The sequence below is a fragment of the Gambusia affinis genome, linkage group LG11 (genome assembly GCF_019740435.1).
Source record: "Gambusia affinis linkage group LG11, SWU_Gaff_1.0, whole genome shotgun sequence".
Taxonomy (NCBI): domain Eukaryota; kingdom Metazoa; phylum Chordata; class Actinopteri; order Cyprinodontiformes; family Poeciliidae; genus Gambusia; species Gambusia affinis.
The window spans coordinates 7,324,302-7,339,810 of record NC_057878.1 but is presented as its reverse complement, the minus strand read 5'-3'; the positions used below and the strand labels follow the sequence as shown (position 1 = coordinate 7,339,810).

Sequence of the window (15,509 nt, the reverse complement as noted above, 5' to 3'; positions counted from 1 at the left end):
AATCATATTAAAATAAATTTTAATATTTTCAAAAACTGCCATACATTAAACACACAATTCCCTTGAGCATTATATGGCATTGTTTGAAAAAAAAAAATATGAAAAAGTGGAAGCATATTATGTTTGTACTACTGGTCGCAATCTGTTCTTCATTTGGTACAAAAACAAAATGAGACATGATGGCCCAGCATATTGCCCGACAGTCCCGGGCGATTCATTGTTTGTCTTGTTGAATTTTAAAGCCTGCCATTATCACTGTTTACATTTTCTTTTCCTCAATAAAATATCATTATTGATTTATTGCCCAAATGTTTCTTGTATTATTCAATTTGACCTACAGTACACATCATCACTTGGGAGTTGAGTGTCTGCATGTAATGTCCATATTCTAAGCATAATCAACATTTTTTTTTCTTTATTGAATATAGTAGAAAAACTTTCTGGAGTTTTAGAAGCATAAATGTGAAAAATGGATGAGCTGGAGACTAACGGTAGGGGGCGCGCTTCTCGTTTACTGAACCCTAAATACTCAGAAAAAGGGTCCAAGATGAAGTATTTGTTCAAGATAAGTTCTGTCTATTTCTGTTATGATTTCTACAAGAGTCTTATGCAAGGCAAGACATTGGTGGTGACTCATTCTGTTCCAGTAAATATAAATAACGTCTAAAGGCAGCTCAAATAAAAGTAAATTATCTGGCTTAAATATTACTTAAGTCCAAGAATCGCGCTTTTTCAGCGAGTAAAAGTAAAACCGGAAGTAGTAAGTAGCGGTAATCTTGCTTCAGGTGGATGCTTGGTGCAGTAGCCCCTGCTCTCTTCTTGACTCGGTGAAGCTGACAGCCGCCGTCGTGCAGGACCAGAGAGCGTTTAGGGGTTGGAGTCATGTCGGCAGCTGCTCAGGGGACCAGCAAAGCGGCCCACAGTGATGTGGCCCCGAAAAGGAAGAAAGGACCTGGCGCCCTGGCCACGGCCTACTTGGTTATTTACAATGTTGTTATGACAGCCGGGTAGGTAGCGTGGTTCCTCGTGCTAACCTTCCGCCGTCGCCGTGATGGAGCGTGCTTTTGCGGCGTTAGCAAATTGGGACTGGTCATCAGATAACATTTCACAGTGTGCACTATGCTAATTTAGAGCTGTTTTTTAAAAATACTTCTCATGATTTAAAAACACAAACCGTATGACGCTCTATAAATGTACTTTTAAAAAAAAAAAATTTTTGCAAGGCTTCCGACAGCTTACAGCGATTAACATAAGAGGAGCAACAGACTGACAAGCAGTCGAGTGTGAGTGAAGAGTCTAAACTGGGTTTACTCATTGTGCCTTAAGCCCAACACTGTCTTTAGAGTCAGATGTGCATTGAGTGAACTGTTAATAAATATACACTTTTTTTTCAATGAATGATGAAGATTAATTGGCACTAGTAATCAAGGTTTGAGGTTGTAAGGCCTCTTTTCCATCCCCCTAAGTTTTATCCTGTCATATTTCTTAACACATATTTAAAGATAAATCTGTTTATAAATACAAGGTTTCCCCCACAAAACCTGCTAAGTTTGACGGGGCAGTCATTCAGCAGCCCGTCGTGCTTTTGAGTTAAAATATGTTTAAAGTTGACAAGAAATTTTAAAATATCATTTGGTAATTGTGTGTTATTTAAGGATTAGAAAATTGATACCTGAACATCAACTATAAAGTCTTTAAAAATGCAAACATTTAAAAAAAGACTTGAGTAAATAAGCAATGCTTAGTCTGGTGGGGGCACAAGTAAAACCTGGAAACCCTGACATACATAAGTTTAACTTCTACATATTTTTCTTTAACTGAGCTGAATTTGAAGCGTAGTGGACGTTGGACTGTTTGCGGTGCATGATGAGGCCACAGCAGCCAACCAGATACGTGTCTGCTTGAAGGTCAGCCTCTTTAACTGCACACTTTACTGATGAGTTCTAAACACGCCTTGGCAAATATAATTTGACTTCTCATTTGACAGATAATTTAAAGGGAATGTAATCAGCAACAGAAATAAAATACAGCAGCCATCAGTTCAGATAGTTAGGCTTGTAAAGAGCACTGCAGTGTATTATTTCATAACCTCAGACCAGCAGCACGAGCTAATAAATCCCTCTACGTGTCCTTTTATTGCTCTGATTGTTTTAAACTGTTGCACAATGACGTAGTGGGCGTTGTTTTCCCGCTGCTCCAACTGGTTCGGTCACATTTACCCCAGCCAGTACTGGTACACTGCTATACAATGCCTTCTTTTGTAGTGGGAATTTTTTTTTTTGAAATTTCAGACTTGCAAATTCTTGAAATTACTTTAACTGGATGTCAACAAATACTTTTGATGAGTATCTTCTACTGATACTCATCAAAAGTCTAAATTTGATGACGTGGCAGATAGATTTGTGCCAAACTCACACTGTGAAAGTAATTATTTAGTAATAATCTCTTTTTGCCTGCCTCTCTGTTCAGAAAGATGTGAACATTTTATTGATACAGTGGTGTGAAAAACTGTTTGCCCTCTTCCTGGTCGGCTTGATGCGAAATAAATATTAGTCAAAGATGAACAAAATGGAGTTTTTAAATGAAGGTGCTTATGGTTAAGGGAGGAAAAAGAATCCAGTCAAAGTCTTCCCACAGCTTCCCAATACAATTCAGGTTAGGACTTAAAAAACAAACAAACTTGTTTTAAGTCTTTTTTAAGTCATTGTATGTCTGTGAGGACCACAAACACAAATATTGTTCTTGAGAAACATTCTCATTTGAAAGAGGCTTCCTCAGGATGTCAGTTACTCAAAAAACTGTGATTTATATCATTGAACAGCATTATATTTAATCATGTCATCGAATTTACCGATATTGATGGATGATTTCTTGGAAAAAGCAATTAAGAAAGTAGCAAAAGTAATATTTCCGATAATATCAGTTCTAACCATCACGCGGGGGAAGATCATCCATGCATTACTCTCTGCTTTATTAATTTAATGCAAACATGTTGTGCTCTAGTTCTTTTTATTATGACTTTTAGCCACTCAAACGGTGTTACTGAAAATGCCATCTGTAACTTTTTAGAACCTTGGTATTATTTGACACCTGTGAATGTTCCAAGCCTCATCAAAACCTGCTTAATTCTACAACTAAAGACATGTTTGCATTGTAGTTCTTCAAAATTGAAGTTGTCAATTCAAACTGGATTGTCCTTTGCACTGAACTTCCTTCAATTGGACTCTAGTTATCCGCTAACCTGATAGGATCATTATTTATTAAAGAAGTTCAATTTTTGGAGAGTAACTCTGTCCTCCTCTCTGCTTCCAGGTGGCTGGTGATCGCGGTGGGTCTGGTTCGAGCTTACCTGGCCAGGGGAAGCTACCACGGCCTTTATTACTCCATAGAGAAGCCGCTGAAGTTCTTTCAGACGGGAGCTCTTCTGGAGGTTAGATAAACACGAACACCGAGACAGTTTAGACTTTTCATACGAGGCAAGATGTCGCAGTTCTGTGTCGGCGCACTGTTTCTGAGTTATAAATGATTTTTGTTTAGTTTTTTTCTTTCTAATGGGGCACTTGTTTATTTTTTGAGTCAAACTGTTTCAGGAGTTGAAAAAAGCCATTAGGCTAGTAAAAGTGTGCCCAGTCCAAGCCTTGTTTTCTGTTATCTTTAGATTGTTTGGTATGTCCTGTGGTAAATATCAGACTGATAACCCAGCATGCTTCACAACCCTGAGCTAAAGGCAAACAGCCAAAATTACACACTAGAAAATGTTAAACAAGGTTCTGTAGCGCTGTGTGCCTCATGGATGGAAATAGTTACCATTGAGCCTTGTGCTTTGCCTCTAGAAGCACACTGAGTAATTCTCTCTTTTTATTTCCCAGATCCTGCACTGTGCTGTAGGTGAGTGTCTGTGCAATCCTCCTCCTCTCTGCCACTGCTTTCTGTGAACACGCTGTTTAAGTTTAGGAGTAGGAATCAACTTTTTAAGATCAAAACAAACTTTATTAATGAACAAGTCAGTTGAAGTAGAAGCTCTGAATGAGTTTATAGCGCAAAATTAGTGTGAGTGTTTCATTTTTCTGTTTTTAATGAGTTGGGAAAAGATTGACCGCTCACAGGAAAATTTGACCAATTACGACCTCTGCCCTTTTGATTGGTGCATTCATATGTTTCTAACTACTTTATGAGCTTCAGGATTTTGAACGATCTAAGCAAATCGTTAAGCAGATCAATCAGAAAATATTCCCACCTAAATATCACTTACGGTTCCATCCATTACCTGTATTTTTAAGCTAGCTGACCTTTCCCATTGTAAATAATCTTCTGCAGCTGAACTCCAAGCAAATGGCTCCTTGATTTCTCCACTGTCCTGGTAAAAATGGACACCATCTTCTTCTGAACAGTTGTTAAACTGCAGAGTAAAATCCTGGGGAGTACTCCTTGTCGTTATGGTTTTTTCTAGCTTTTCAAGCGACAAACTCTCTGAATCCACCATTGCTGGCAGTGCTAGCGGCTAACATTACTGAGTTCAAACAACAAAATGTTGGATCTGATGTCTGTAACCTGCTGCTGTGGTTTGAGCAAAAGTTTGAAGCCTCAATGGGGAAGGTAACTGTTGTCCATGGCAGCAGCTGGTTACCATAGAGACTGAACACAGAAACCGTTTTTCACCAAGGAGTTGAAGTCATTGTTTTAGCAACCTCCTCCTCCGACATCTGCTTCTCCCCTCCAAAGTGCAGGAGAATTACTCTTTAGATAAGTAAAAAATCTTCACTATACTAAAACCACCGTCACGTTTTGAGTATGGATAAACAGTTTCTGTACACAACGCCATTTTTGGGATTGAATTTCTTTCAGTCAGATCAGAGTTGTTTGAACTAAGGTTTTTCAACATCTAATAATTGGCCTCTTTGTAAATATTAAATGTATTTGTCCAACTTGGGGGCGGGACAGCAAATGATGGGTTTCTGATAATGCCACAAACGTCCTGCTGAGACCCAGTTTCTGTTGCGGTGGAGCATAAAGCAGTCAAAGTTTGGTCTTGATCCTAATTTCAGGAATCGTGCCGTCCTCTGTGGTCCTGACGGGGTTCCAGGTCATGTCTCGGGTTTTTCTCACTTGGGCCGTCACTCACAGCGTCAGAGAGGTATATTGACTTTATTTACATCTATAACCCAGTAAGCTAAATTAACTTGTCATTGTTGAAATTGTATTTTACATGTCTTTAAACATTGATGCTTGAAAGTGACCAGGTGATGTACTTTTTGCCCTGTTCATAGATCGGAGGAAAGTACGTGTGTGAGTAAAAATAGAGGGTTTTGCTGGAAGACTTAAGGAATGAATCTATTAGATATCCGGAATAATTTATGTTGTGTAACTCCTATCTTTTATTCTCCAAGTGTGGCTGTTGTACTGACATTTTTCTTGAGCTCTTACTTTTCTCTCTTGTGCAAGTGCCTGTGAGAATATTCATAGTGTTATTGAGACAAAGTGTGGCTATCTGTCTAACATTATATTTGCTTCGGTTGTAACTTAATATCCAAAGAAAATGTCGACAAGCCTGCAGTGTGATCTGATCCTAAAGCATCCGAAACAAACGGCATGGTCCTTGGTTGACAACCTTTAGAAGATTTTCACGGCAGACCAAAGCCTGATGCAAGCCCCTCTGTTACCTTATCCTCCATCTATCATCCTTTGCATGTGTGTGTAGGTGCAAAGTGAGGACAGTGTGCTGCTGTTCGTCACAGCCTGGACCGTCACAGAGATCATCCGCTACTCTTTCTACACCTTCAGCCTCCTTAATCATCTGCCGTACCTCATCAAGTGGGCAAGGTAAAACATTTCTCTGCTAATCAGTTCAGGGTTTCCCCCCCAGAGAACCTGCTTAGCCCGGTGGTAGGGTTGCTAGGGCACAATGGCCTATCACATTTTTAGATTAAAAGATTTGGGGGTGCCTGAGCAAGCACCATAATTTGGGAAATAATGTCAGGCCAAGGTGCAGGAAAGGCACAATTGTTGCGCATCTTCTTGCACCCAATTCAGTGTGTCAACTACAACCCTGGCTTAAGCCGACTTTACCGTCACTAGCTGTGTTTCCTTTACAAATGTGTGCAAAATTTTGTCTACTTTGGGAGAAAAAACACAATTTCGCAGATGCCGTGTTTCCATTAAACAAGAAACGCAATTAAAATGAGTTTGTTCACACGATAAGTTATTAAAAAACATCGTCCTACCACTTGTTGTTGTTGTTTTCTCATCTTAACATCCAGCTGTTGATCATTGTTTCCATTAAAATCCCCACCTCACCCAATTGCCAAAACTTTTTGTCACAAAACGAGAATTTTTTCTGAAATTGAGGTGTTTCCATTAAATAAATGTATTTTCAAAATGTCAAATAGCTCAGTTATATGATCAATGGAAACACAGCTGTTGTTACTGGTGCATCAGAAAATAATCAAACAATGCTCAGTCTGGTGGGGGAGCAAGTAAAACCTGGTGGCCCCTCCGGGTTTATAATACACTGCGGAAAACACAACCTCAGATTTCTTTATTTTTTTCACATAATCGGATACGACCAAGTGCCTTTTGAAAAGATCTTCTCCGAGGTGCATGAACAGTTTCGTACAGCCCTTTATGGTGCTACGTTCTATTAATAGCTTTACAATGTGTTTTTCGTGCACCTATCTGTGCACCCACTCATGTAGAGCTTCCTGTTATATATTTGCACAGTTTATCTAAGCAGCGTTTTAGTTGCACAGGACATTGAGCACATAAGGAGCCATGGGGGACAAAGCACACTGAGTATTGTCCTGCTCAGTGTGCTTTGACACCTAGATAGAAGCCTCAGCTGCACCAGTGAGACACCAGTTTTGAACTGGTCAGTGAGAATCCAGTGCTGCCAACTCTCAGTCTGCATTAGGCAAGGAGATCTAGTTGAAACTTCACTTTGATGCTATAAAATTTAAGACCAATGTGTAAAGAAAGAAAAAGAGCATTTCCATAGCCGTTAAAGGACTAGAGGAGCTTTGCTGTATTTATAGATATTGTTACTCATAGAAATCGACATTAATCTCTGAAAGTACGCTTGGTAAACGTTCTCACTGTTTGAAAAGCATGAGAAAAATACCACAGCTGGATGGAGCCACTGTACTAACACACATTTTAAACAAAAATATATATCATGATCTAACTGCTATCTCTGCTACAGTAGATTAAGACGGTCATAACGCAAATTATTTGATTTGTGATTAGAAACACGCAACTGCATATTTAGTGTAGTAAATCTTTTTGTCCTTTTTGCTGTTGTAATTCAGTTTAATTCAAAATTAGTCCAGCCCTGACGCATCTCTGATACGTCTTATTTCTATTCATCCTTAGATGACAACATAACCAAACAAATTCAATTTAGTTTTTATATAGCGCCACTTCTCAGCAAGCGTCGTATTGTGACAACAAAAAAAACCTCTAAAATCTGCTGTGGTAAAGTATTAAGGTTCCCCTCAATCCTTTGTTATTAAAGAACCAAACATTCAAATTGTTGACCTTCAGAAAGCCAGGAGAGATATTGTTCAAGATCACTGTAACGAATGACAGGATTGTTTGCCCCTGAGTCATAATTGTATGAGAAGAGGGCTTCAAGGTTTTCGGATCGTAGTTGCAAGTAGACTTTATTCAGAGCTTTAAGATTCCTAAACTTTTTTTATATTGTGAAACTTTTTAGTACCAGTGTGTGTGAAACAGTCCAGCAAGAAGTTCATGGAAGAATACTCAGAAAGTTTGACTGAAATCCTACAGTTCTAAAGGAAATCCACCCAATATGCAATGAAAATGTGTGTAAATTTGAAGTCGGCTTGCGAAAACCACATTTGGCTCGGTCCAACTTTCTCTCTTTCCCATCGCTCCAGCTGAATGAGGAACCTTAACTTTCCCAAATAGCAGACTTCAGTGCAAGCTGGGAGTCCTCTCCGTTTTTGTTTTGGTGTTTTTAATGTTGTGCAACGGACCATGCAGCCTTGCACACTTGGTTCTACCGACAAACGACTCTATACGTGTTCAGGTTTAAAACAACATTCACTGAAACTGCTGTGAATGAAGAAATTTTAGTATGACGATTTGGATTGATGCTAGAAAGTATTGCCTCAGAAAGGATGAGTACACATGAATACTAGGATCCAATATCTTTAAAAAAAAAAGAAAGTAAAGAAGTACTGTTTTCTTCCCACTTCAAACAACTTTGTGTTGGTCTGTCAAATAAAACATCAACAAAAAAATACATAGAAGTTTTAAAAGGAAGCAAACAAAAAAATCTTCACAGTAAAAATAACATCTATCAATGCCGTCCTCATCTTTGAAAAGGCTTCAGCGACACTTTATATATCACCGTAGAGCAGCAGTACACGGTAGCATCCATGTGAAGCAAATTGTCAAACACAAATCCTCGTTTGTGCTTCCACCAAGAAAATGGACGTCTCTATCTGGCCAACAGGATTTTTCTGCGTCTACAACCAAGGCAACAGTCGTCAAGTGCCTCCCTCCCTGTGGTCTTTGTTGCTAGGTAGCAAATGAGGCCGCTGCTATATTGGTATTTGAGTTTCAGTTTGAATCGCCCCCTAAGAGACAGAAAATTGGTTGCGCGTCTGTGAAACATTCAGCATCAGGAGTGGACAGTTTTGGGGAGGTTGCTGAAGTTTTTCTTTTTGATGTTTTTTTTTTTTTGTTTCTCTCTCTCTGTAGAAGAAAGAAAGCGCAGCATACCGCTCATAAGTAATTTCACATCTGCACAAGTTTTTCTTCACATGGTGTGAAAATTAACTGATCACTGGATTTATTTTTTTTTTATATTAATAAAAACCTTAAAGCTTCCAGACGCAGCTTTGAATCCCCAGGTTACAAACTTATTAGTGTTACTTGATTCCTATGAGGTAATGATATGCATCATTAAAGTTGGTTTATTCTTGCTTCATTCTCCTGTATTAGCTCTAAACCACTTTTTTTTTATTACCAATTTAAATGTTTGTTTGTGTTCCCTTTGGTTGACCTTAAGTCATTCTTAGAGAATTGAATCCAAAGCACACGTTCGTTTTTGTGTGTGTGTGTGTTTTTTTTTAATCTCACCAGATAAAACAATCTGGTATTTCTAGCCTTGGCTACAAGTTTTGAAAACACTTTTTTTTCTTTCTCTGTTCAAACCTACAACGCCGCTTCTCTCCTACAGCGTAGTGATGCCGCCCACCTCTCGCTCCCTCGTTGCAGGAGCAGCCAATAATAAAGTCGTAAGGTGGATTATTTATTTCCCCGTGCCTTTTTCTGTCTGGAATCTCTCCCGGCAGGTACACCTTTTTCATCGTTCTGTATCCGATGGGAGTGAGCGGAGAACTGCTGACCATCTATGCAGCTCTGCCGTACGTGCAGAAGACGGGCCTGTACTCCGTCACCCTCCCCAACAAGTACAACTTCTCCTTCGACTACTACAGCTTCCTCATCCTCGTCATGATCTCCTACATTCCCCGTGAGTAAACGAGCACAGTTTGTTTGTATTTTTACCGTTTCGTCACGACGTAAATATGTTTTGTGTTCCCAAGTTCTAAACGCATAAGGAAAAAAATAAAGTAGGTTGAACGTATTTTTTGGTTTTCGAAGCGTCAGGCTTGTTGAGTTCTTCTTACAGAGATAAAGTGATGATTTGGAGAACAAAGATGTAGCGAATGCGTAAATAGCTGCTGCAATGTGAAATTCATATGTAAATCTGATGAATACCAATTAAAAAACGAGCTGCTTTTTTGGGAGTTTCTAAAAACGTATCAGTTTATGTGGAGTGGGTTTACCATCAGATCCTAATTCAGTGGTAGGGGTTGAACGACTACATATTTTTTAAGGTCGACTACATCATGATAATAGTCGACTAATTGGTTCAACCCCTAGTAGGTGGAGAGTCCAATACCTCAGGCAAGTGGTTTTCAGACCTCATGTAAATGGAAAAATCTAATTTTTAAACAATAGTAGAAACATCTTAAAATAAAGAAAATTTTAGATCAGGTATCAGTGACAGTGTCCCCCTATCCCTAAGGGCAGATCTATTCAGTCTAATTCTATGCTTTGTGCTCTGAGTGACGACATGCTTCATTATTTGTTTTACATTATATTTAGAATTCCTAATTGCACTTTCTGACCAATTTGAAAGGTGTGTTGCAGTTTAACCAGGGTAGTCGGTCTATTGTTATCTATTTCTTTATTATTTATTTTACACTGGCTGTTACACTATGTCGTTTTTTACATGCCTGACCAAAACAGTTTGTAATTTAGTAAAAAGAAATGCTTTGAGTCAGTTCAGCACTGTTTTTATGTGCTGAACTGAGATGAAATCAGCTAATACTAAACCTCAGCTGTCTGTATTGGTACCGGGAGTGAAAAAAGTGGATCAGTGCACCGCTTTGAGAAACACTCACGCACCAGTACTACCTCTTTCTCTGAACATGGTTGACTCGATGAAATGTGTTACTACGATCTATTGCAGGAGCACTTTGCACATAAATCACTAGATCCATCTTGTTGAAAGTTGTTTACATTTTGCATTAGTCCCTGATTCAAAGTTGTGATTTCAGACTCACTGTTCCAAATTTTTAATTCTTTGTTGGTTCAATTTTAAAGTATAAACATGAAATTCCTGTTGCCTAGAAGAAAAAAAGCAGTATGGAGGAATAAACATGCCGAGTTGAATACCACTGTCAAATTGATGGGGGATAAAGTGTAAAAATTCACAATTTTACACCTGACAAATATTTTTGTTTTATGAACAAACCAGGAAGTTGGGTTGGGTGTCACAGTTAGAAAAATGTTTACACTCCTAAAGCAAAGAGATTATGAGATAAGACACATTGTTGTGCTTTTGCTCAGTTTAAAATCAAAACAAAAGAAACTTTTTTTTTTTTTTTTAATGGTTGGGCCAAAATGATTATTGGTATTAATGATTGCCATGGTAGCAGTAAAGGCTGTGGTGTATATTGTGGCGCGCTGTGTGCTGCCTGGGAGAACTGTTTGTGCAGGGAGCCCTGTTGAGACATTTAGAGCTGTAATCATCATAAATGCCAAAGTCTCCTGGCAGAATAATAAACGGCGATAGTTTTTTCTTTTAGAATTAAATATAGTGCTGTGGCTTTTAGTTAAGGGATCTTTAAATAAACCTCATTCGCTTGTATTTTCTATTTCAGTTATATTATGTTCAAATGGGTTTTTCTGGAAAATTATACTGGTATTAAATATTCATTCAAATGTAAATAAAGGGGATGTGTTAAACGCATGATAAATTAAAACAAGGTCAATAATTTCTACTCGCAGGATTTAACCTTTTCCTTTTTCTGTACCAAAAACTTAACGACAAGAACCATCAGCCTGGTGCATTTGTCTCAACCAGCCCTTCTTTTGAAGGACAGTTCTGTTTACAGAAAATTCATAATTCGTTGTTTTTCCGATGTTTTGTTTATTCAATTTGGATATTTAAAATGTCTTCTGATCCTCGTGTTAAATGTTCATTAGAATTTAAAGCACATTGTGAATGTGTTTTTGCATTATTATGCCATTATCATTACATCACTTGAACATGTTCTCAAAACAATGTTTACTGTTTATCGTGATAACTTCTGAGACAATTTGTCGTCCGGTACCGTTATCGGCAGGCCTCGTGATAATCACAACTCTGTCGGACGACTGGTGATCTTTATATTTTTCCTCCTGCGGTCGAGATTTTGCATTTTGTTGCTGTCGTTGCCTCTTCTGCTCATCTGCAAAGTTACTCTAGATGCTGCAAAATCTCCTCTCGGTTCAAGAAGTTAGCTTTTTCTTCAGATTCACTCATTTTCCCTGCATTGGCCATAACGACGCCTCTCCCCTCAGTCTTTCCCCAGCTGTACTTCCACATGATCCGGCAGAGGAAGAAGGTGCTGGGCCACACAGACGACTACAGCAAAGTGGAGTGAGCTGTGCCGCGCTCAGATCGGCTCACATGAGAGGAAAGCAACCACACCATCCCATAAAGAACAAATCAGTGTTTTCAGTTTTCAAACTGCCAAAACTGACCCCTTCCTCCCACCCTGCCCCGTAGATAATCCTATCATCCACCCACATCCTTTTAATAATTTCAGTTTTTACGGCAATATAAGTGAGTCATACAGAGATTCTGGATAAACCTTTGTTTTTTTTTTTTTTTTTTTTTTTTTGGCTTTTTGCATATTTATGAACAAATTGTGATTACATTGAAGTTTAAAGAAATGATGAGCTGCTCTGTGAGCATTGAACAGAGCTTGGACAAAGCTAATCTGAGCAGAATGATACACTAATCGACCTTTGACCTCCTAATAAACGACACTGAAGTGGAGAGTTGATTCGGATCCTCACCTCCCACTGGCGTTTATTTATTCATTTATTTTCTTTGATCTCCTTGTGGTTTGCTTTAGGCTACTGTAATATAGAAAGAATAAGTTGGAGCCTAGCACTGAAAGTTGGTGTCTGTAGGTTTTGCGTCCTGATTTCCATTTTGTGTAATTTATTGAAATGTTTGGCTACATTCCACATTTAGCTCAATAAATCTTTTTTTTTCCATCCCATCCCATGCCTTCATGCTTGTTGTTTTTTTTTTTGTTGTTGTTTATTCTTCTTATTATTTTATCTTTGTGGCTGTTTGTTTGGTGTGCGTTTGGCTTGCGTTAGAATACAGTGTCTTGCTAAGGTACCTGCTTTACTTTGTGGCGAGGAGAAATTTTTTCCATACATTTTGGGAGGATTTCAGGTGATGGATCGCCACACGGCTGGCCATTATTGTGATGCAGAGGTAATGTATGATTTGTTTTTTGTTTTTTAATTGTGCAGTGTATATTTTGCAGAACCACATCCTCCCACAATTATTAACCAAAACTTTATTTAGAGTTGTCTCCACTTGTTGTCATGACTTTGCCTATTCGCCTTCACAAATTGGCACCAGGTCAGCCAGATTGGATAGATTGCATCTGTGATTATCAATTTTTAGGTTTTGCCTTAGACTTTCAGTTAGATTTTGGATCTGGTGTATTCTGACTCACTAACACACACACATTGATCTAAACCTTTGCCGTATGTTCACAGTGAATGTCCAATCCCCAGTCTAGCGGCTTCTCTCTGTTTGGCTCCATCCAGCTTCACGTTCCACGTACACATGACTTTCTTCTCGCCACGCCTATATAATTTTCACATTTACAGATTAGCTTTGTCCAAACAATGTGTGGCTGGCGCGTGACATTATCTGAAAAGGCTCAAGGGGCGTGAATACTTTTGCAATGCACTACATAGTGATTCATTTCTCTTCACTGTCCCTCACGAATCGTGTCTTGCATGGTTTTATTCATTTTATTCGTTTTATTCATTCGGTTTATGTTCAAATACCTTGTGTTACTGGACGCATCCATCCTTGTTTCCATGTTTCTCTTCTGTTCAAAGTGATGATTTTGACTGAACTGCTTTCGTAGGTTTTCACCATATTGTTTCCTATTACTGAAGAAGAAGAAGAAGAAGTGGTGCAGTTTGGCATAAAAACAACCGATAGCACAACACGCTGTAGCAAAAAGTGTTTTAAAATGAGATGAGCTTTGATTATGTAAGACAATTGTAGCCTAAATAAGTGTTGGATGTTGAAATTTGTTGACTTCTATTTAAAAAAAAAAAAAAAGAAGATGACAGAATTGCTTTGCTTCAAATGTGTGGTTAAATATTGAGGTGAAGTAACATTCTCAAGTGAAGAGCTTGTGTTTGTGGGTGATTTATGTCTGGAGTTGATTTTTGAGTTTTGATCTTTCTCTTTTCTGTGAGCTGAAACTGTCACACTTAATGAGCTAACAAAAAGACTATTCAGACTTTCTACCTTTCTGCTATATTTCGTTTTATTTTTATAAGACTAAGGTACACACCTCTGACACTTATTCTGATATCTAGCCACGTATATGTCTGGAAGTTGGAGTACAACGTCTGGAAGTCGAGGCTTTAGGTTCCTCAAAGGCAACGTCCATCATGCAGTCAATCACAAAATGGTTTGCAACTGTTTTTTTTGTTGTTGTTTTTTAAAAGAAAATATAATTAAAACATCATTTATCAGTGGTGTCACTCTACTGACCACGCTGTTTGTTGTTTCTGTGTTTTCATCTCTGAGAAGGAAGCTGTCGGAAACACTGCACTATGTGGATTTTACACAACGATCGAAAAGCTGGTTTTGTGAGGAAAAATGTTAAATTCGATGTCAAGTAGCCGATTTTGTGCGAAGGCAGGAATATCAGAGCTGTTCCTGCGAAAGCAAATGTTTACTCTGTGTGGGTAAACTGAGAATCGATTCCCGGTCCGGGGTCTTTCTGCATGGAGTTTGCATGTTCTCCCTGTGCATGGTGGGTTCTCTCCGGGTTCTCCGGCTTCCTCCCACAGTCCAAAAACATGACTGTCAGGTTAATTGGACTCTCTAAATTCTCCCTAGGTGTGAGTGTGTGTGTGAGTGTGTTGCTTGTCTTGTATGTCTTTGTGTTGCCCTGCGACAGACTGGCGACCTGTCCAGGGTGACCCCGCCTCTCGCCAGGAACGCAGCTGGAGAGGAACCAGCAACCCTCCCGACCCCATTTAGGGAAGAAGGGTGTATAGAAAATGGATGGATGGATGGATGGATGGGTAAACTGAGAAGCGACGGCGTCTTCAGAAAGTGTTCTTGACCTTTTTTTGTTTTGGTCACAACCACAAACGTCTGTTGATTTTTACGTGACAAAACAACACAAAGTGGTGCATAATTTCAAAGTGGGAAGAAAATATCGATGTTTTTTAAATAAAGAAAACAAAAAGATGTGAGAAGTGTAACCTGCTAGATTTCACGTAGATCAGTGGTAAAAGGGGCTGAACACACTTTTTCACTTTTTTTTTTTTTTTTGCTGCATGCTTCTTTGAAAATTTTCATTTTTCTTCTACTTCACAACCATGCACTACTCTATCACATCAGATCTGAAAATACATTTCAGATTTGATACAGTAGCAGAAACTGGGTGGGAATACTTTTACAAAGCACTGACTGCTTCCCTTTACTGATGAATCCATTAATGTTTTCCGAGCAAAGCCGACACCTTCTTCAAATTGAGATCTAGCTTTATTTCATTTTCTTTAACGCTGATCTCTCTCTCTGTCTAGAACAGCAGTGTCAAACTCATTTTTGTTTGGTCCAAATCAAGGTCATGAAGGCTCTTAAAAGGCCGCTTGTGCCAGAATGTATTGATAAAACCTAAAAGTGTTTATCAGGTTTTATCAATAAATTCTTAAAATCAAACGGTATTACTGAACATGTTTTCAGTCCCTCCAGAATTTTGTTGTTCTTTTTGTGATTTAAAAAAAATAAATAAAAGCCAAAGTGTTTGTGGTACTAATTTGGAAATATTTGTGATATTTATGCTTATTTGTGACGCTAATTGCGACTTTTATTTACTCGCTGTATAGATCATGGACTATAATCTGACATTAATTAGAGCTGAGGC

At 38.6% G+C, this 15,509-nt stretch overlaps 1 protein-coding gene across 1 annotated transcript; it reads left to right on the top strand.

Moving 5' to 3' along the window:
* Positions 1-597: 597 nt before the first annotated feature.
* Positions 598-14,121, top strand: hacd2 (3-hydroxyacyl-CoA dehydratase 2). Its single transcript, XM_044132886.1, has 7 exons — positions 598-1,007; positions 3,313-3,430; positions 3,870-3,888; positions 5,046-5,134; positions 5,699-5,820; positions 9,318-9,496; positions 11,878-14,121. Exons 1-7 carry the CDS (start codon positions 883-885, stop codon positions 11,958-11,960), a joined length of 735 nt encoding a protein of 244 aa, XP_043988821.1. The 5' UTR covers positions 598-882; the 3' UTR covers positions 11,961-14,121.
* The last annotated feature ends 1,388 nt before the right edge of the window (positions 14,122-15,509 follow it).